The 21,154-nt window shown below is 46.9% G+C and overlaps 1 protein-coding gene across 1 annotated transcript in view; it reads left to right on the top strand.

Moving 5' to 3' along the window:
• The window catches only part of KDELR1 (KDEL endoplasmic reticulum protein retention receptor 1), a 219,006-nt gene that overhangs the window by 108,322 nt on the left and 89,530 nt on the right, over positions 1-21,154 (top strand). Inside the window, exon 3 of the mRNA XM_044088942.1 lies at positions 3,564-3,722. Coding sequence (XP_043944877.1) covers positions 3,564-3,722 — 159 coding nt within the window. The remainder of the gene's footprint in view (positions 1-3,563; positions 3,723-21,154) is intronic.

Below are 21,154 nucleotides of genomic sequence, written 5' to 3'. Positions count from 1 at the left end.
TCCTTTGTACCAGAGACAATAAGTTAAGGGAGAAAAAAATTTACATACTCTGGATATCCAAGAGCAACACTGATACTGTACTGAAAAGTTAAAAACATTCAGGATTTCTGACCAGCTGTTTTATTTCATGTGAAGTTGAGAGAACAATCAGTGTGTCAAAACAGACAGTTTCTAAGTGGTTGTCCCAGTCTATGGCCTGTTTTTGCCATAAAATTCTTTAAGGCAAAGTCTGGGCCTATTCTCCCAGGACTTTGGCTACTGGTACTGGATAAGGAAGCACTGCATTACTTTAATGACTGCTGCCTGACTTTGTGTTTGCAGCAAGTGTAAGAGGAGGTGTACCTTCTGAATGTTCTCAATCCACCGGCATTTGTCTGGTTACCTAGTATTTAGTTATAGGGTTTACTATCAAATTGTGGAAAATCTAACCATGTTACACATTTTGATCGAATTTCTTTTCCGAATTTGGTAATACAGAATTACCAAAATGTCAGAAATGGTAAGCCAGGAATCCACATTCGAAAACCAGAAGTTCCAATGTCAAAAGTCTGTGTTACTGGTAATGTTTTTGCAGGGGTGCAAGTCCCCTGCACCCTGTACACCCACTGCATATTATGTATTCAAACTCCAAGATCGCACTGCAGTGAGGAAAACTGTAAATTTCCTGATCCCCACTGTAGTGCTGATCTGTTATCAGAACGTCCATACTTTTATTATTGAATTCACCCAACATTCGCTAATGTGGATTCGAACATTTCCAGATCGGCATTACGAAAACTGGAAAACCCATTCGACCATCTCAGTTTCATGAAAGTGCTGTTCCACATTTTGATAGGAAACAAGCTTATAGTTGGTGTCTTCTGATCTGTGTGGGCTCCTTAAGGATACTGCACTCTTCTGTTAAAGAAAATGCATATTTTGTGATTTGTTTGCAAGTCAGTGCTGATGCTTTTGGTTTAATTTTTAAATAACTCCATTTGAGTTGTAGGTTTTTAAAGTTTGCAAAGTAGTTCAGATGCTATACTACAACCTTGTTTACTGGCTGAACATTTGAGCCCAGATTTGTACTAATGGGTGATGGCAAGGATGGTCACCTTGCTGTTTTGTGTCTTGTGAAAGTATGCACGTGTAGCAAACATTTCATGTTGTAAGTATGTATTTCTGGTTTAACTGTGTAGTTTAACATCTGCTACCACAATAAGATTTTTTATTTCTAGAGGCAGAGCTTGTTATATGCATTATCCTCCACCACCGGGGCTAGAATGTACCCTTCAACATTGTCAGTTTATGCATAGTCTGTTTTTGTGTGGTATCATTTTGGTCCCTTTACTGTGGTTGTTTGATGGCACCCTTGCTATGGTTGTGAAAGCAGAGAGGTTGAAACATATGTATGGGGTGAAGATCATAGTTTAAAAAAAAAAAAAAGGCAGTTAAAACTGTAAGGCATTTATTTGTTAGCCCTAGATGTGTGTGTGCCAGGGTTCATACTACATTGGAATTGGTGGAAGAGTGAGAGTTTGGGTGCAAGGGGGATAAGCTTGTGCATGCAGTAAGGACTGACTGCAGTAGTGGGTGGGGGATGTGTAATGTGTGTTGGGCCAAGACGCAAAAAAAAAAAAAGTGGGAGTGCATCTTTGATTCTTGCTTGTTCTATGAATGTAATAGCACCAGTGATGGCATTGTGTTAGGCAGTTGGGTGCTTATGCAGACTGTTCCAGGGTCTGCACAGTCATTGGCAGGTGATGGACATTGTAGCTAAGGGAGTGCTGAATGTGGAACTATTATGGGGAGGGAGATACAAGTTGCATGTAATCTGAGATGGAGCTGCCATTGTGTGAGAAGACTGATATATAGCTCTTGGAAGTGTGCTCTGTGGTGACTAAACTCCGGGTGGCTGGCCATAGTGTATTTCATACTCCAGGTGGCTGGCCATAGTGTATTTCATGTGTGTTTTTGGGTGTACTAACCTGTGGTGGTTGCTGAGGCACTGCATTGCATATGTTGCTTTGGCTACCATACACCTTCTAGCCAGTTAGACATCACAGTTAAAACAGTTGCTTAGGATGTGCCTCTGCCCTATCTGGGCAAAGTTATAGTTCATTCACATATTTGTGTGCTGTCTGGTCTTTTGCAGACTAATGTGTAGCGTTCTCCTAGTCATTAAAGGATTCTTCTTGAGTGGGGTTAACTTCTCCTGCATGAATAGAATTGTACCCATGTAGGTCTTACTGAGTTTAATAAAAAACAAAAGGAAAATAGTGCAGGGGGGCGTACTCAAGGTACCAACACACGAAAGACAAAAGAACTTCACTCGAGAGGCACAAAAGCGTAACACCAGTGCAAAAAGTCACATAAACAAACTCGCTTTATTCTGTTAGCAATCTAAACACACAAAAATAAAAACTAAAGACTGATAAAATGCTTAACTAAAATCGCCATGTTTTTCATCCCAAAAACACTGAGACTTCATCAGATAATTTCAAAACATCCAAACCACTTAAATACAGACTTTAAATGTGTAATAAATGTGAGGTAGACAACTGAAGGCATAATGCACCCTCTAAAACCATATATTTTGAAAAGAACAATAGAAGGACAATAAAGCCATACCTACAAAAAAGTATTGTAATAGTATTGTAAGCAAGTATTTAAAACGAGCCTTTTTAAAAGTATGAAATGAAGGCAACAAAATAAAATATATAAAAAAATATAAAAAGTATGCATATGTAACACTTTGTAAAAGGATGTAAATACCATAAAGGGAATGGGCACATTGTTGCCATAAAAATGTTACAGTTGAATGAAATGTTAAATTACTGCCACCTAATGGCTAAAATACTGTGTAAATATGAACTAATAAAAAGAAAAAGGAAAAATAAATTCCTAGTTGGTCTGTATTTAAATGGTTTGGATGTTTTGAAACATTATCTGATAAAGTCTCTGTTTTTGTGACTAAAATGCGGTGATTTTAGTTTAGCGTTTCATTTTATCCATCTTTAGTTTTTGTTTGTGTGTTTAAATTGCAACTGGGATAGTCTGTGACTTTTTTATTGGTGTTAAGCGTTTGTGCCTCTCGAGTGCATTTCTTTTGTCTTTCATATTGTTTAACTGTTAATATTTAACTGCTTTTCCTGTACTGGCTGCCCTTTTCTTTTTGCTTTGTCCTAAGACAAAGGTGTGAGAGGTCTGTTTCTACCCAGAGATTATTGCAATTTCTTTTTCCCCTTTATATAGCACAGGAGCGCTCTTTTTAAAAAAAATTCCCAGAATCCTTTCTGGGAAAATGTATCCGATGGTTTTGTTATCTGCCAATATTTATCATCAGTGTGCCACTGCTTTTTTGAAGATAAGTTGTCACTGAAATTAGAGAAGTACAGAAATGCCAGAAAATATTGAATAGTTTGGTCTTAACTTCTGTTCATCTTTTGCTTCACAATATCCTGTCCTAATCTTAGCAGTGCCCAAGTGTTTGGACCTGTCTGAGCTGTGTATGAATAGAACTGGCAGACAAAATAGATTGTGACACTTGACTTTTTTTTTTTTTTTTGTCTTTCACTTCATAGGTAGTTTATATTGTCTGTTCTTATGCTACAGTGTGGATGATCTACAGCAAATTCAAGGCCACCTATGATGGAAACCATGACACCTTTAGGGTGGAGTTCCTGATTATCCCAACAGCGTTATTGGCTTTTCTCGTCAACCATGTCTTTGCTCCACTTGAGGTAGTGTACCTTATTTTACGTTTTTAGGGTGGGAATTGTATTGCAATTTTTATAATTATAATTTGACCAGTTAGAGTGCTGATCACAACTGACTAATTCAGATGTCAGACTGGGTAACACATGCACAAATGCAAGCGTCTCAAAGACATTGCACTTTGTAGAATATGGTCACGAAGACATTGAATCTGGCAGATTTATATTAATTAATGACAAATTAAGACAGTGTGCCATTTATTAAAAATAACAGATCAGGCATGTATTTACAGCGTATGTGAAAAGGTATAGAAAGGAGGATTTTAATGTGGGAGGCTGTATTGGTTTAAGGAATGTAGGGAGTTGTTGGGAGAACAACCACAGTACAGTTATACTGCCAGATAGAAGCTGTGTTAGTAAAGATGTTGCTGGTGGAGGTCTATTTACTGTATTCAGGTTGTGACCTGTTTTAAAACTGTCATAATGCAACACTTTTCAAAGGTGGGATTTCTATTCTGTGTGGATTTTTTGATATTTGTAGCTTTGCTATGAATGTACTGCCTTTGAGATGGTGTTTGCAGACTAAGGCTGTATGTTGAAATTTGCTCACACTTGAATGCATGAGCGTTGAGCTGCAAGCAGATACAGCATGCGATGCTGAACCCATGCGCTACAAGCAGCTTAGTCTGAGTAAAAGACTACTAAAAGTATCTAGTTCATGGTTCACAGGTATAGACGTTGCAGACCATGACTCATAAGCCCAAACTAGCCACTGAGATGCACCTGAACCAGTCAGCTAACCTGCCTCATTTCTTTGCAAGTTATTCTAAGGGAGGGAAAATACTTATTGCATTGCTTGGATGTTTGCAAGAACCATAAATTTGAGCCAAATCTTTTAGGATTCACAATTTTTCATATATTTTCTGAAACAAAATTGTGGTCCAGTCTGCAAAATCAATTTGTGCAGTTGACTGGCTGACTGCGTTAAATTCTGTTAAGAAATGTATAGTGACTGTCTGTCCAGTGGTCACCCAGCCAGGGCATCTTTGGATAATAATCATGCAACAGCTGTATAAACTTTAAATGTTATGTGATCCTGTCTCGCCTACATTCTGTACTGATGGGTTCGGAGCCGATCCTCTGCTCCGTCTCTGCACGCTATGCTATAGAGCGAAGTCTCTTATTGGCTGAGCTATTCTATATCCCAGGATGCACCACCACTACTTCCCCAGATCTCGTTTGCCGCTTACAAGCTAGGACGTGGTCTCGAACTTGGCTGAGCTAAGTGCTTTTTTCTGAGAGTTTTTTCTGTCAGGAATTTCTTTAATCTTAACCCAAAAGCTGTTTTAACAGCTATCGTTGTGTATAATTGTGTTTTTGTGGAAATTTTGTGGTAAAATTTTGTGACTGGACAGGGAAAGGTTTCCGTTTAAGTTAGAGGGGCCTTCCCCTCGTTCTTTAGTGAGTCTTCTTGTTGTTTCGGAGAGGTCAAGTACCTGTTTCAGTTAGAGGGTTCTTGGCCCTCCTGTTGGTGTGTTTGTCATTCGTGTAATTTTTTTCTTGGGCTTTCGCCTCTCTTGTTTAAAAAAATAAATAAATAAATAAAAGGGAATTTTTTGTTGTGTAAACCATTGGTACTGAGTTCCATAGTGTTTTTTCTCTGACAAAGTGAATAGTGTCTACAAGCATTATGTCTAAGGAGCATAGACCCTCAGGATTTAAAAAATGTACAAGATGCAACTACAAAATGTCCATCACGGACGATCACTCCTTATGCGTGTACTGTTTAGGTGCCAAACACCTTCAGGAGTCTTGCAGCGCGTGTCACGCTTTTTCATCTCGGGTCCTCCAAGAGAGGAAAAATAAATTGATCTTAAAAGGGCTTATCAAACCCTCCTTCGAAGAGGCCTTATCTTCCTCTTCCTCTCCAGCTAAGAAAAGAAATCGCCTCCGACCAGCCCGTCGGAACCGACCACTAAGAAATCTAGGCAGGCTTCTCCATCGGCTCCACGGACTTCGGAGCCGAGGGCGGAACGGTCTGCCTCAATGCCTCCAGCCACGACCCCTCTGGTTTCGGAGCCGATGGCTGGGGCTTCGAGAGGCGGGTCACCATCGGCTGCACTGATTTTGGAGCCGATGAGGGTTGCCAGCTCAGACTCTTCCCCTTCAGCACCGAAGCCCTCTTTGGCACCGAGGGAAATTGCTATGGAATCTCCCTCTGCACCGATATTGATAGTCTATTCGGAGCCGGTCCCCCAGTCCTTCGGAGCCGATGGAGAAGTCTGCTCGGACCCGGTCGGTCTCCTTCCGATCTTCCAAGATGTCGGATTCTGACATCGACAGGGTGCTCTAAAGGCTGCTTCAGTCTCCTGTATTCCAGAAATTAGTTTCGGCTCCAGCCCAATCGGCTTCGGAGCCGATGGCCCACCCTGTAGTTCTGGTTCCTCCTCCAACAGCCTCGGCACCATTGGAGCCGGTGCTGGTGGAGCCAATAGAGGTTTTCGAGTCGGCTCTGACCCTTACTCCAACCCCGGCTTTCGGGTCGGAGTTCGGTACACGGACCTCCTCAGTCGGCCCCGGGGGTGACGCTTCGGGACCGATGTTTTCGGTTCCGAGCCTTCCTCTCGGTGCGTCTGCTGCGGGGGTGCCGTCTACTGTTGTGGCCCCGGGGGTTGGACCTTCCCAGGACTCTGGCGGTCCAGCCTTCAGGGCCATGAGGAGTGCTTTGGCCAAATCTTCTTTGACTACCTCCACGGTCTCACCGGCACCTTCCCTACACACGGAGACTGGGTCTTTTGTAGTCCCCCTGTCGCTAGACAGCGGAGCCCTGGGGCCTGAGGTCACCCCCAGTGGGGTTCTCCCCCTCCTGGAGGTCCCTCTGAAGCTTCTTCGGAGGAACCCCCAAGGAAAAGACTGTGCAAGAGGAAGCACGTTGACTCCCCCGATGAGTCTCTCACGTCGGACACCGATCTTGATGATGCGGAGGGGTCCCCTAAGTCGTCCTCTGATGATGTCTCCTTTGCAGACATCTTGGAAGCCCTCAAACAACGAGGCGGCTGGCATTCCAAACCCCCTTCCGCTGACTAGTCGGTGTTCCTCAAGGTCTTTGGGGCTCAGCCCTCCGCCTCCTGGGTGTCTCCGCCCTTTGACGAGCTCCTAGATTTGATCTGTCGAAGGGCGTGGGAGCATCCAGACAATGTGGAACCGGTGCCGGCTCGCCCAAATAAATTCTTATCAGCACCCCCAGAGAAGGAGTTTCTGACCAAAGGTGTGGCTGTAGATGCCCTGGTGGTGGCATCTGCTACCCAACAAGATGTAGCAGAGGCTTCGACGTCCGTCCATCCTCCTAATAAGGAGTCTAGGAGCATGGACCGGTACGGGAAGTGCACCCTCAGTTCAGCGGCCTTTACCTTAAGGTCCCTGAACTATTTGACGCACTTCACTAGACTTCAGAGGGATCTGGTGAAGGAGCTTTCAGATACCCTCTTGGGTAACCTACCTGAGTAGCTGGCCCAGACGGTTGGCTCTCAGTTGGCTACTCTGTCATCGATATCAAACTCGTCCATGAGGCTCATTTCGTATGCAGCCGAGGGAGCGAGTAGAGTGGCGGGTACGGGTGTTGCTCTACGGAGGCAAGCCTGGCTCCGCCTGTGTCATTTTGCAGAAGCCTTTAAGTCTTCCTTTGCCGACGCTCCCTTTGATGGGTCCTCTTTGTTTGGACCCAAGGTAAAGGACACATTGACCTGCTGTGAGCAAGAAGGTAAGACTTTGACTGCAGTAGGGGCACGGTTTTCCACGCCCTTTCAGCCTTACCCCAAGGCTAAAAGAGGAGGGAAAATGGGGTTCCGTAAATCCCAGAATTCTTATCCCTCGCAGCAGGACGATCCCCCTTCTAGAGGCAGAGGAGGGGGAAATTTTTCTGTAAGACGCCATCCCAGAGGCGGCAGAGGCCCCCGCAACACTGGAGACCGCGAGTCCTTTCGTGGCTCTTCAGCCTTCCACAATCCCTGAAGGATTGCCCGACTGTGCAGCTCCGGAGCCAGTCAGGGGTCGTTTTTCGAGGCACCTAAAAGCCTGGGAGGGTATCACTCAGGACCGATGGGTGCTTTGAATCATCGCCGGAGGTTACGCCATCCCCTTTTCTCACCCCCCTCCGCCATCCAGGAAAATCCCGGACCAGCCACCCAGTCAACGGGAAATCGCAGCCTTCGAAATCTCAAAGCTGCTTCAAAAAGGAGTCATCCAACTGGTCCCCGCAGACCAGATCGGATTAGGGACTTACTCAAAATTCTTTTTGGTGCCTAAAAAGACCGGGGACTTGAGGCCCATTTTGGATCTCAGCAACCTAAATCGATCAGTCAAGAAGTCCAAGTTCCGAATGGTCACCTTACAATCCATTCTCCCACTGCTGGAGAAAGGTGTTTGGATGTGCTCGATAGATCTCAAGGACGCCTATTATCACATCCTGATAGATCAGGTGTCCAGGAGACATTTGCGCTTCAGCCTGGGAGACAGTCATTTTCAGTTCTGCGCACTGCCCTTTGGTCTCACCACAGCCCCCAGGGTGTTCACCAAATGTTTGGCAGTCGTGACTGCTCACCTGAGGAGTCTAGGATTCCAGGTGTTTCCGTATCTGGACGACTGGCTCCTAACTGCCACCTCCAGGCGTCTACTATTGCAGAACCTAGCAGCCACCATATCACTAGGCACTTCCCTTGGAATCACCTTCAATTGGCCAAAGTCTGTGTTGCTGCCATCTCAGCGCATAAGGTTCATCGGAGTAGAGATAGACTCTAACCAAATGCGGGTCTATCTTCCTACAGAAAGGATACAGACTATACAGGCTCGAGTCCGAGCCATGCTTCTCAAATCCAAAGCCCCAGCCAGGATGGTCCTGCAGCTATTAGGCTCCATGTCGGCCACTGTTCTCCTAGTCCCCTTAGCAAGATTGCATATGAGAATTCTCCAGTGGCTCCTATCGACCCAGTGGTCCTTTCAGGATCTCCCTCTGTCACCTCATACGGATCACGGAAACCTGCAAACGGAACCTTCGCTGGTGGCTGGTGTCCTCCAATCTGGATCAGGGACGACCCTTTGTTCCACCTCCTCCTATGGCCACATTGACGACGGACGCCTCCCAGACGGGGTGGGGGGGGCATTACCTGGGCAGGTCAGTCCAAGGCAATTGGCATTCCGACGAGAGTCTCCTTCACATCAACATTCTAGAAATGAGGGCGGTGCTTCTATCTCTACAAGCCCTCCACGATTACCTCCCTCAAGGCGTAATTGCCATTCAGTCCGACAACATGTCAGTAGTCTGGTATCTGAACAAGCAGGGAGGGACCAGATCCTACCCCCTTTGCAGAGAGGCCATGAGAGTTTGGGAATGGGCAGTGGCGACCAGACGTTTTCTGGTAGCAACTCATATCCCTGGGAGATCCAACGTGATAGCCGACAGACTAAGCAGAACTATTCTCTCTCCTCACGAGTGATCTCTGAACGATGCAGTGGCAACTCAGATCTTCAGAAGATGGGGAACTCCTTGTTGCGACCTTTTCGCAACCCCGCTGCATCCGAAGTGCAGAAAATTCTTCTCTCTCACTCCAGCTCCGGGGGAGATTCCCATGGACGCCTTAGCCCATCGGCTTGCTATACGCCTTCCATCCGGTTCCCCTCCTTCCCAGAGTGATCCAAAAGGCGACTCACTTAGGGAGCAAAATGATTTTAGTTGCCCCTTACTGGCCTCATCAGGTATGGTTTCCCTATCTTCGGAAGTATGCACTGGACGGTCCATGGTTCCTGGATCAGATCCCGGACCTATTAATTCACCAGTCGGGACAACTCCATCAGTCCCTTCACTCTTTGAAGTTAACAGCTTGGCTCCTCCTCTTCCGACTATAGTCAGGAATCATACTTATGACCCGGAAGACGTATCTTATCCTCGGCCCACAAGTCTGCCACTAGGAAATTGTATACTAGCAAATGGAAGAGATTTTCTATTTGGGCTCAACTCCGGGGTCTAGATCCCATCACTGTCCTGGTGTCAGAAGTCCTGAAGTTTCTAACTTCCCTATTCAATCAAGGTTCTTCAGTCTCTACCATCATGGTCCAATTGGCAGCTATTTCCAATTTTCATGAATCTATAAACCCACCTTTGATGAGCAAAAGATTGTGTAAAACCTTCATAAAAGGTGCTGCGCTTTTACGACCTCCGATTTCTCATCCTGCTCCTCCGTGGGATCTCGATGTGGTATTACGTGCCTTAACCTCCTCCCCTTGAACCGGCAGCAACCTGTGATTTGAAATTTCTTTCTTGGAAAACTGCCTTTCTGGTCGCGATTACTTCAGCCAGAAGGGTTTCAGAGCTTCAAGCTCCATCTGTCAAACCACCGCACTGGTTTTTCACAAAGATAGAGTATCCCTCAGGCCTAACCCATCCTTTGTCCCTAAAGTTTGTTCCAGTTTTTGCCTGCAACAGTCATTAGAACTTCCAGTTTTCTTCCCAAAGTACTCAAAGCGGAATACATCTTCCACACATTGGATGTTCACAGGCAATTGCGCTTTTATTTAGATAGGACCCAACAAACACGGAAAACAGATCAATTGTTTGTGTCCTTTTCGGACAATAAATTGGGCAAAGCCGTCACAAAGGTCACTATTGCCAAGTGGATCAGGGACTGTATTAGTCAGGCTTATTCCTCTTCTAATAAAGAGCTTACAACCTCTGTCAAAGCTCACTCTACAAGAGCTATGGCTACTTCAATAGCATTCCATTCTAAGCTTGCCATTAGTGACATTTGTGCTGCGGCTACGTGGTCTTCTCCGCACACCTTCATTTCCCACTACAAATTGGATGTGGCATCTCGGGGGCGAGCTTCATTTGGTTCCACAGTTCTCAGGAGTGTTTTCCAGTGAGCCACCCAGGAATCTGGTGCAAGGGACGCTGTCCCATCAGTACAGAATGTAGGCGAGATAGGATCGCATAACATCTTTTAGTTATGTACTTACCATAACTTTAGATGTTTGGGATCCATCTCGACTACATTCCTAATAACCCACCCTCCTTCCCCCTGCCTTGGAGATCAGAAGAGACCGGACGGTCCGAGTACTATCGTTTCATCTTGAAACATCTGGCAATGTTATATAAACAGTTGTGTGTGTGTGTGCATGAGTGCGGACAAACAAGATCTGGGGAAGTAGTGGTGGTGCATCCTGGGATATAGAATAGCTCAGCCAATAAGAGACTTCGCTCTATAGCATAGTGTGCCGAGTCGGAGCCGAGGATCGGCTCCGAACCCATCAGTACAGAATGTAGGCGAGATGGATCCCAAACATCTAAAGTTATGGTAAGTGCATAACTAAAAGATGTGAGAGTGTTCAATCTCGCCTTTGTTCTTACACATGGGTTCGGAGCCGATCCTCGGCTCCGTGCCGGCCGACTGCAAGCTCTGCATCGAGAAGAAGCTCGAGGACATCTAATACCCACAATCCCCCTCTGCCTTTACCTCAGATCTAGTTTGCCGCTGCTGCATTCGCATCGCTGGAGGCTAGCTCGAGGCTTTTTCAGATAAGATTTTAACTATTTTGGTTAAATTCTCAAAAGAACTTGTTTAAGATCTCTAGTTATTGATAGTTAGTATATGGTGTGTGAGTAGAGCAGAATTCTCGGTACCGTTATCTTAGTTTAACTTGGTTAACTAACTGGTATAGAGTTTTTCGGGGCCTACCACCCCTACTTGGATTGACAATCGGACTTACATTCTACCGGATTTGACATTTTATTACCTGGATTGACTGTTACTGGACTTGACTGTTTGTTTCTCTTTCTTAATTATGTCTGAGAAAATGAAATCTGGCTTCAAACGTTGTCAGTGTGGCCAAAAGATGTCGGTCACTGACAACCACAGTTCCTGTGTCTACTGTCTTGGCCCTCTCCACTTACAAGAGGACTGCTCTATTTGTCACTCTTTTAGTGGGAGGGTCATGACAGATAGGCGCAGGAAACTGATGGATAGAGGATTGTTGAAACCCTCTTTCCAGGAGGCTCTGGATGCTTCAGACCAGGCATCCAAGTCCTCGAAGGAATCGAAGACGTCGGAGCCCAAGTCATCGGCTCCGAGCTCTTTGGGTATAGTTAGATCACCGGTTCCACAGACTTCGGGGCTGAGTGTTCAACTGTTGGCAGTTTCCGAGCCTCGAGTCTTGGAACCGGTGACGGAGCTCCCTCCACCGACTCTGTTGAGGTCGGCTCCGTCTTCGATCCCTTCGACTCGTTCTTCCAGGGCCCTTTCCGACACCGATGTGGACCGTGTGGTGCAGAAATTGATGGAGCATACGGCCCTATCCAAGCTTATATCGGTCTCCTCTCAGTTGATGTCGAGACTTGAAGGCCTGCCACTATCTCCATCTGTTCCTCCTCCGAGACCTGTCCAGTCTTCGGAGACGGAAGAAGCTGAACTGATTATTGTGGAGCCCTCGGTGCCAGAACCGTCCTTTTCTCGGTCGGCACCGTTCACCTCGACTCCATCCGATCCGGTACTGGAGTCTCGGTGCCGAAGATCCATCCTTGGTTCCGGGACAGAGAGTCGGACCGATGTTCGTTCAGACGCCCTCGGGCCTCGCACGGATCGACTCGGTTCCGTCCTCGGGTCGGTGCCTTCGGTTCCTGTTTCGGGATTCTTCCCATTTCTTGAACCGGAGATACCTCGACTCGGGACCCGGGGCCTTCGACCTCATGAGGAAGGTGTTGTCTACACAGACAACCACATCAGCAGGTACAGCTTCTCCTCCCACAAAGGACCGTTATCCTCCTCTGCACCCACGGCCACGCCCAAGCCGGGCACCAGTGTCTCAGCCACCCCTGGAGGGTGCCCCTCTTCCTCGGAGGCTTCTTCGGATGCTCCCACGAAGAAGTCCCTAGGAAAAGACTGTGTAAGAGGAGACACTTGGATTCTCCACAAGAATCCTTGACATCTGATACTGACTTAGATGAGTCAGAAGGGTCCCTAAGTCACCTTCAGAAGATGTCTCCTTTTCTGACATCTTGGAGATCCTAAAACAGAGAGGTGACTGGCAAGCCCTCCCCCCTTCTGAGGATGAGTCAGTTTTGCTGAAGGCATTTGGTGCTCGCCCTTCCTCCTCCTGGGTCACTCCGCCTTGATGAGTTAATGGAGTTGATTGCTCAAGGGCATGGGAGACACCTGACACGGTGGAGCCAGTCCCTAGGAAGCCAAATAAGTACATTACGGCACCACAGGACAAGGCTTACCTCACCAAAGGAGTTCCAGTAGACGCCATGGTGGTGGCAGCGGCCACGAAAAAGGAGATGTCGGAGTCTTCCTCATCTGTCCATCCGCCTAACAAAGATTCTAGGACCATGGACAGATAATGGAAGCGCATTTTCAGTTCAGCGGCTTTCTATGCGTTCCCTGAACTATTTGACTCATTTTACATGTTTGCAGAGGGATCTAGTCAAAGAGTTGGGAGATACCCTCCAGGGTACTACAGATGCTGCTGTTTCAGAGAGAGTTACAGCATCTCAACACCCTTACGTCCATTGTAAACTCGTCCATGAGGCTGATATCCTATGCAGCCGAAGGATCGAGTAGGGCAGCGGCTTCAGCGATTGCTCTTCGTAAGCAATCCTGGATGCGCTTATGTTCGTTTGCGGAAGCCTTCAAGTCTTCCTTTACTAACGCCCCATTTGACGGAGCCACACTTTTTGGCCCTAAAGTATAGGAGACCCTTACCGGTGTGAACAGGAGGGAAAGACTCTGTCTGCTGTCGGAGTCCGTTTTCCACCCCTTCCAGACCGTACCCCAAAGGGCAACGTGGTGGGAAAATGTGGTTTTGAAAACCCCAAGGATCTTTCCCAAACACACAGGGTGATGCCCCCTCTAGAGGCAGAGGGGGGGGCAGAGGTGGAAGACGCCGCCCTGGCGGCAGAAGGGGTCCGCAAAACCAAGGTGACAGGGATAACCTCCCTGGCAAACCTTTTCAGCACTCCTGAGAGGAGGCCCGAATATCCTGCTCTGGAGGCAGTCGGGGGTCGCTTAGCTTTATACCCTCAGGCCTGGCAAAACCTTTCTTCAGACAATTGGGTAAAAAGCATTGTTACCAGAGGTTACAAAATCCCATTTCTATCCACACCCATTCCAAAGAGAAAACTCCCAGATGTACCACCCCATCTGCGAGACCCAGCAGCTACAGAAATTTCAAAGCTGCTAGAAAAAAGAGTCATCCAACCAGTCCCAGCGGACCAAATAGGATTCGGAACTTACTCAAGGTTCTTTTTAGTTCCAAAGAAAACAGGGGACTGGAGGCCGATTCTGGACCTAAGCCATCTCAACACCTTTGTCAAGAAGGAAAAGTTCCGAATGGTCACGCTTCAATCGATCCTTCCATTTTTACGGAAGGACGACTGGATGTGCTCGATAGATCTGAAGGACGCATACTACCACATCAAAATGGCCAGGGCGTCCAGGGATCATTTGCGCTTCCGGCTGGGAGCCAGTCACCATCAGTTTCGAGCCCTGCCCTTTGGTCTGACTACAGCCCCCAGGGTCTTCACCAAATGCATGGCAGTGGTAGCGTCTCATCTGAGACGCCTAGGATTCCAGGTGTTTCCTTATCTGGACGACTGGCTCCTGTCTGCCACCACCAGGCGTCAACTGATACAAGCCAGGGATTACACCCTACAACTTTGTACACACCTTGGCATTTCAGTAAATTTCGAAAAATCTTTGCTACAGCCATCGCAGCATATCTTATTCATAGGAGCGGAATTAGATACGCGTCATTTAGTTCTAAAACTTCCTACAGAAAGAATAGTAGCACTTCAATTCAACATTTCCCTTCTACTGTCGTCCAGAAAGTCACCGCAAAATTGTTCTGAAAGTCTTGGGTCTCATGGCAGCTTCTCTCATTGCGATACCATTGGGAAGACTGCACATGAGAGTGCTACAATGGCTTCTGTTTGCACAATGGTCATTCCAACAACTTCCACTGACTCACGAAATTTTAATAACGAAAACATGCAAATCACACCTAATGTGGTGGTTACAGACTTGCAACCTATCCAGCGAAGACCATTTGTGCTACCCACTGCGTCAGCTTATATAACCACGGACGCTTCCCTGATAGGGTGGGGGGGCATCTTTCAGGGACAGACAGTCCAAGGCGAATGGACCAATCTGGAGTACAATCTGCACATCAATGTTCTGGAGTTGAGGGCAGTGTTTTTGGCGTTGCAACACTTTGCTCCCCTCCTTCCTCCAGGGACCATTGCAGTTCAGACAGACAACATGTCCGTAGTCTGGTTACATAAACAAGCAAGGGGGAACCAGGTCTTACCAACTATGCAGAGAGGCCATGAGAATTTGGCAATGGGCAGAGTCCACCGGTCGCTTTCTGATCGCAACGCACATCCCGGGGTCATCCAACGTCATAGCCGACAGGCTGAGCAGGGCAATACTATTGCCTCACGAGTGGTCCCTCAAACAGTCAGTTGCGAGAAGGATTTTTCGCAAATGGGGCCAGCTTACCTGCGATCTGTTTGCGTCTCCAATGAACGCCAAATGCAGGAGCTACTTTGCCCTATTACTCCCTCCAGGGAAGTCCCCAGGACGCTGGTGCACGATTGTGCCCCGGGTCTCCTTTATGCTTTTCCTCCATTTCCCCTGATTGCAAAGTTTCTACAGAAAGCCAACAACCTTCAGAGGACTATTATTCTCATTGCCCCGTTCTGGCCTCGTCAAATTTGGTTCCCTTTCTATTAAGGTCACCGATTCGGGACTTTGGATGCTGGACCCAGAGCCAGATCTACTGACTCACTCGTCAGGAGTTCCTCACCCATCTCTAGAATCTCTCCATCTAGCAGCTTGGCTGCTCCCTTTCTAGCCAGGTCGGTTCCACTTACATCGGCGGTTCAAGATATTTTAGTAGCTTCTCATAAAGCTTCCACTACTAAGACTTACACCAGTAAGTGGAAACGCTTTTGTCTTTTGGGCGAGTCACATCATTTGGACCCTGTTAGAGCTCTAAACAAGGTTTTAGAGTTCTTGACTGAACTATTTCATGAAGGAGCTTCGCTACTTTAAGAGTACAGTTAGCTGCCATTTCTAACTATCATGTAGAGGAATGTGGTGCCTATTATGGCTCACAGACTTTCTAAAGCCTTTTTAAAAGGTTCTTTTCATATCAGACCACCAGTCAGAAGTCCGACATCACCGTGGAATTTAAACCTGTTGCTCTCTAAATTGATGTTGCCACCCTTTGAACCAGCCTCAAGTTGCACATTGAAATTTTTGTCATGGAAAACTTTATTTTTAGTGGCCATTACATCTGCTAGACGAGTGTCTGAGCTTCAGGCCCTTTCTGTCAAGCATCCTTATTTAATATTTCATTCTGACAGAGTATCCCTACGCACTAATCCATCCTTTCTTCCCAAAGTTTGTTCTTCTAGTAATATCAATCAGTCCATTGAATTACCCACCTTCTTTAAGAACCACTCTAATAAATTGGAGTATATGTTGCACAAACTGGACGTCCATAGACAACTCAGATTTTATTTGGATAGAACAAAAGATCACAGGAAATCTGATCAACTATTTCTAGCTTTTGCTGACAGCAGAAAGGGTCTTGCAGTTACGAAACGAACTCTTTCTAAATGGCTAACTCACTGTATCACATATGTTTATGAAGCCTCTGATCAAACATTATCAACAAAACCCAAAGGACATTCCACCAGATCAGTTTCTACATCTTTGGCTCACGCAGCTCGCTTACCACTAGACACTATTTGTGCGGCTGCTACTTGGGCTAAACCACATACATTTATATCTCATTACAAAGTGGACAGGGTTTCTAGGGATAGGGCAACCTTTGGTTCCTCTGTGCTCAAGAACGTTCTCCCTTGAGTTCCTCAGGATCATGGAGCTAGGGACGCTACCCATGTGTAGAACAGCGAGATTGAACACTCTCACATAAAGAAGTTATGTGCTTACGATAAGATTCGAAGAGGAGTGTTCACACGCCTAGGTTATTACACACACACCCTTCCCACCCATAGGAAGAACGTTCGATTTGCTGCCTGGTCTGGAGTATTCTCCTTCTGCTGTTGCAGTATTAGTGTTACTATCATACCCTTGGTATGTTTGTATATATGTACTTTTATGTATATAGTTTGGCATGTGTGCTTTATGTCTGGTTTGCTTGCAAACTAGATCTGAGGTAAAGGCAGAGGGGGATTGTGGGTATTAGATGTCCTCGAGCTTCTTCTCGATGCAGAGCTTGCAGTCGGCCGGCACGGAGCCGAGGATCGGCTCCGAACCCATGTGTAATAACCAAGGCGAGATGAACACTCCACATGGAACGTTATGGTAAGGACATAACTTCTTTTTATGTGCTTCTCTAGACACAACAATCTGCAATATCTAGAGCTCAAGCTCCCTTAAAGTCTGCAGTTTTATTAAGAGTATGTTGCTGTAAAGGTGTCCTCCAAAGATGAAGAATTTGGCACTCTTTCCTGTTGGTGGAAAAAGTGGACGTAATCATCTTGGATATAAAAATGTTATGTGTAAGACGGTGTAGTGGTGCAGCGGTTGCATTGTTGCCTCACAGCAAGAGGTTCTCTGATTCGATTCTCAGCTGATGTGCCTTTTGTGTGGAGTCTGCATGTCCTTGTGGGTTTCCTCCCACATTACAAAGACGTGTTTAGAGCATTTCTTTTCGGGCCTCCTCTGAAAATTGGCTTTGTTCCAAGTCGGACTTTCCCAGTAAACTAATGCTAAGTAATAAATAAATAAATAAATGTACTTGTCTTGTATGATCTGGAGAATGTCCATCTTTAGCAATTTTATACCCCCTCCTTCTGCTTTAGTGTAGTTAAGTCTAGAGAAATGTTGCTGATTGTATAACAATCTTCTCCAGAACTCTGTTAGGGAATTGTAGGCAAAAGGGGAAGGACTTGTACCCCATGAAAGTTTCAGATGCTAGGCTGACTAAAGGCTTACAGCTTTAGTCCTGTTGGTTGGCAAAGATAGACCTGCTCAACCAGCTATAACATTATGGTAAGTACACAATGAAAATGCATTGACAAAATGGAATAAAAAAAAAAAAAAAGCAACAAAGGGTAAATTGAGGTTAACAGCAGTAAGAAATAGCTTTTTGTAGGGATTTCTAGTGCAGAACTGTGCACATTTAGACAGTACTTAAAATTTTGAAAGTGTTCTGTGCTGACTTATTTGTTTTTGTTATTTAAATATTGATCATAATGCAGGACACACATGCATTATTAATTTCCTTATGGTTGGAAAGTTTTGAGTATATAGAAGTATCCACTGTTAGTCCTCACAGGGCCAGTCCAGGACATGGCTTGTAGAGTAATAAATCCTCTCAGCTGTGTTTAAAGGATCTGTGTGAGGTGGTAGTATAAAGAGATGTCATAACGTTTGCTACATATATTTTTTGAAAGACTCTTGGGAATTCTTGGACCTTCTGAGAAATTACACTTTCACAGGTACAGAAACACTATTAGTTACTGTAAATATAGTATCCCTGTATACTTTTATTGATCAAAGTATGGTGATAGAAGCTGTGAAAAGTTTTTTGAAGGAACACACTAAGCTTGACAATATAATGATAGTCCATTTGCCTTTTACTAGATTTGGTGTTGAAAAAAAACTTTTTCTTATTTGACGGAAGAATATACCGTCAGACCTGTGGGGTTGCTATGGGTGCCAAAGTAGCACCATCTTTTGCTAATTTAGTGTTAAGTTGGTGGGAATTGTCCTTCCTGACCAAACTGGAGAGATTTAAATATGTCTCTTTTTATAGGAAGTTTACTGATGTTTTGTTTTTTGTCTGGAATGGACCTACCGATGAGTTAAGTCTATATCTGAAGTAGGAGATTCATTTGTCTGCAACCTGTGGGTTATGGATCCGATATCGGATCCGAACCGGCATGGTTTTCCAGCCATGGATCCGAGCTCTCAGCTCCTCCCCTCACCCATAATGCCCTGCTCTCCCTACATGACCCCAGATCTAGTTTGCCACGCTGGTGACCAGATTGGTTTTCTTGAGCTCTACAGCTAAGTGCTTTTATTCAGCTTTTCTAGTGCTAAAATTTAACTTTTTTTGACAGTTTTGTGTGAAAGTTTAGGTTCCCCTTTTTGTAGCTAAAGTTGTTTAGTTTTATTAACTTTTTTATATTTAGTTTCCCTCCCCTCGCTGGTAGCATAGTGTGTGTTTGGGCCTGTGTTGTGTGACTAGTTTATTTTTACTTTTAGATTAGTTTAAGCAAAAGCTAGGCTCTTAGGATGTCTGAACAACCTAAGGCTATTTTTTCGAAGTGCTCCGAGTGTGGCCATAAGCTTTCCCCTGCTGATGGCCACACTCTGTAAGCTGCTCGATGCCTTGGGGTTGAGCACCTCACTTCTGGATGTTCCATTTGTGCAGGGTTCAACCCCAGGGCATTGAAGGAGCGGAGGTCTAAGCTGGTCCTGGCGGGACTTTTGCCCCCGGACTCTGCTCCGGCTTCCGCTCCTTCGGGGGGTACCGTGTCTACGGTTCCCTCCTCTCCGGCTCCCCCTCCTCCTCCTGGGACTCAACCTCCCTGTAGTGGTTTGGAGGAGAGGGAAGCTAGAAAGAAGGACCGGAGGGAGAAGCACCATAAGCGGCGGGCCGAGACCTCTGTTTCGGCCCTGCCTGCCAAGCGGGCTTCTCCTCTGGCCTCCTTGTCTGCTGGTTCTCCCCCTCCTCGGCTCCGGTCACCCGTGTGCTTTTCACCGGGACCTGAGGAGGAGACCCGATCTCCGTCGAGGCTATCCAGGAGGCACTCAAGGCCTACCTCGGTAGCCTCGTCGAGATCGACTTGTAGTTTATCGGATGCTGATCTGGACCGGATGATAAGGTTCATCCAGGCCCAGATGCAGATGGGAGTGCTCTTGCCTCCCCCCCCCCCTCTGGGGGGGAGCTCGACCCCTTTCTTTAAACCTATAGCTCCTTCTCCGACCCACTACCCGGGCTCGGAGCAGTTGGAGCAGAGCAGCTTCGGAGCCGGGGGTGGGTCGGCATTGATAGTACTCGGTACTTCGGATCCGACCCTGCCCTCGAGTGCTTCGGATCCGACCTCTCGGAGCCTGGATCCAAGCTTCGGATCCGGGGGGATCAGTGCTCCTTCGGCGCAGTCTGTCGGAGCGCACTGTCCCCTCGGATCCGAGTGCTTCGGCGCCGGCTCCGATCCACTCCTCGGATCCCAGGGGGAGCCGATTATCGGATCCTTTGGTCGAGGTCGGCTCCCCCTCGGCTTTTGATGTAGTGGAGAGGGCCCTGTTGAGGGTTTCCGGACCCCCGGCACTTGCTTCGGCTCCGTACCGCGCTCCATCTGCACTGGGCCAGGCTTCCACCATCCGGCCATTGGGACAGCCCGCTTCTTTGCCCCAAGTTGTTCCTTTGGAACAGGGCACAGTTTGCGAGGAGTCCTCTGACAGCCCCCCGGAGGATGCCCCCCACAAGCATATGTGCAAAAGGAGGCACATAGACTCCTCCGAGTCTCTCACTGAAGACATGGACTTGGAGGAAGGGGAAGGCTCCCCAAGATCACCCCCTGAGGATGTCTCCTTTGGAGACATCATGGAAATGCTCTGTATAAGGGGGGGGGTGGTCTGCCCCCAAGTCTTCCTCGGACGAGTCCGTGTTCTTGGAGGCATTTGAAGCGGGCCCGTCTACCTCTTGGGTGTCCCCTCCTGCCGACCCCCTGGTGGACCTGATTACCACCAGGGCGTGGAAGGAACCGGACACCGTGAAGCCAATCCCAAAAAGGCCCGACCGTATACTTAGACCCCCGGCTGACCGTGCCCATTGGAGTAAGGGGCCTTCGGTAGATGCCATGTTGACGGCGGCAGCCACCAAGAGGGAGCTTGCTCAGGAGAGTCCCTCAGTCCATCCCCCGAGCAAGGAGTCTCGGTTGATGGACTGCTTGGGGAAGCAGATGTTTAGTTCAGCGACCTTCTCAGTAAGGGCGCTGAACTACCTGGCACATGTGATTAGGATGCAGCGCGATCTTATCAAGGAATACGCTGCATCCTCCCCAGAGTCCATGTCGGAGGAGGACAAAGTGTTGCACTCCACCCGTATGGCCACTCTCAGGTCCGTCACTAATACCTCTATGCGGTTACTGTCCCATGCTACGGAAGGTGCCGCTAGAGCCGCAGGGGCAGGCCTAGTTACCAGACGTCAGGCCTGGCTCTGTCATTGCGATTTCATGGAGCCCTTCAAGGCGTCATTTGCGAACACCCCCTTCGATGGTTCTGCCCTCTTTGGCAAAACTGTTCGTGATACCTTGACCCAGAGCGAAAAGGACGGGAAGACGCTGTCTGCCATCGGAATCCGCTTTTCTGTGCCCCAGAGGTCCTATTCTAGGAACCAAAAGGGTCAGAAGATGTGGTTCCGGAAGTCGC

Source organism: Protopterus annectens, chromosome 1.part1 (genome assembly GCF_019279795.1).
Source record: "Protopterus annectens isolate FY-2018-M chromosome 1.part1, PAN1.0, whole genome shotgun sequence".
NCBI lineage: Eukaryota > Metazoa > Chordata > Ceratodontiformes > Protopteridae > Protopterus > Protopterus annectens.
This window is presented reverse-complemented; position numbering and strand designations above follow the sequence as displayed.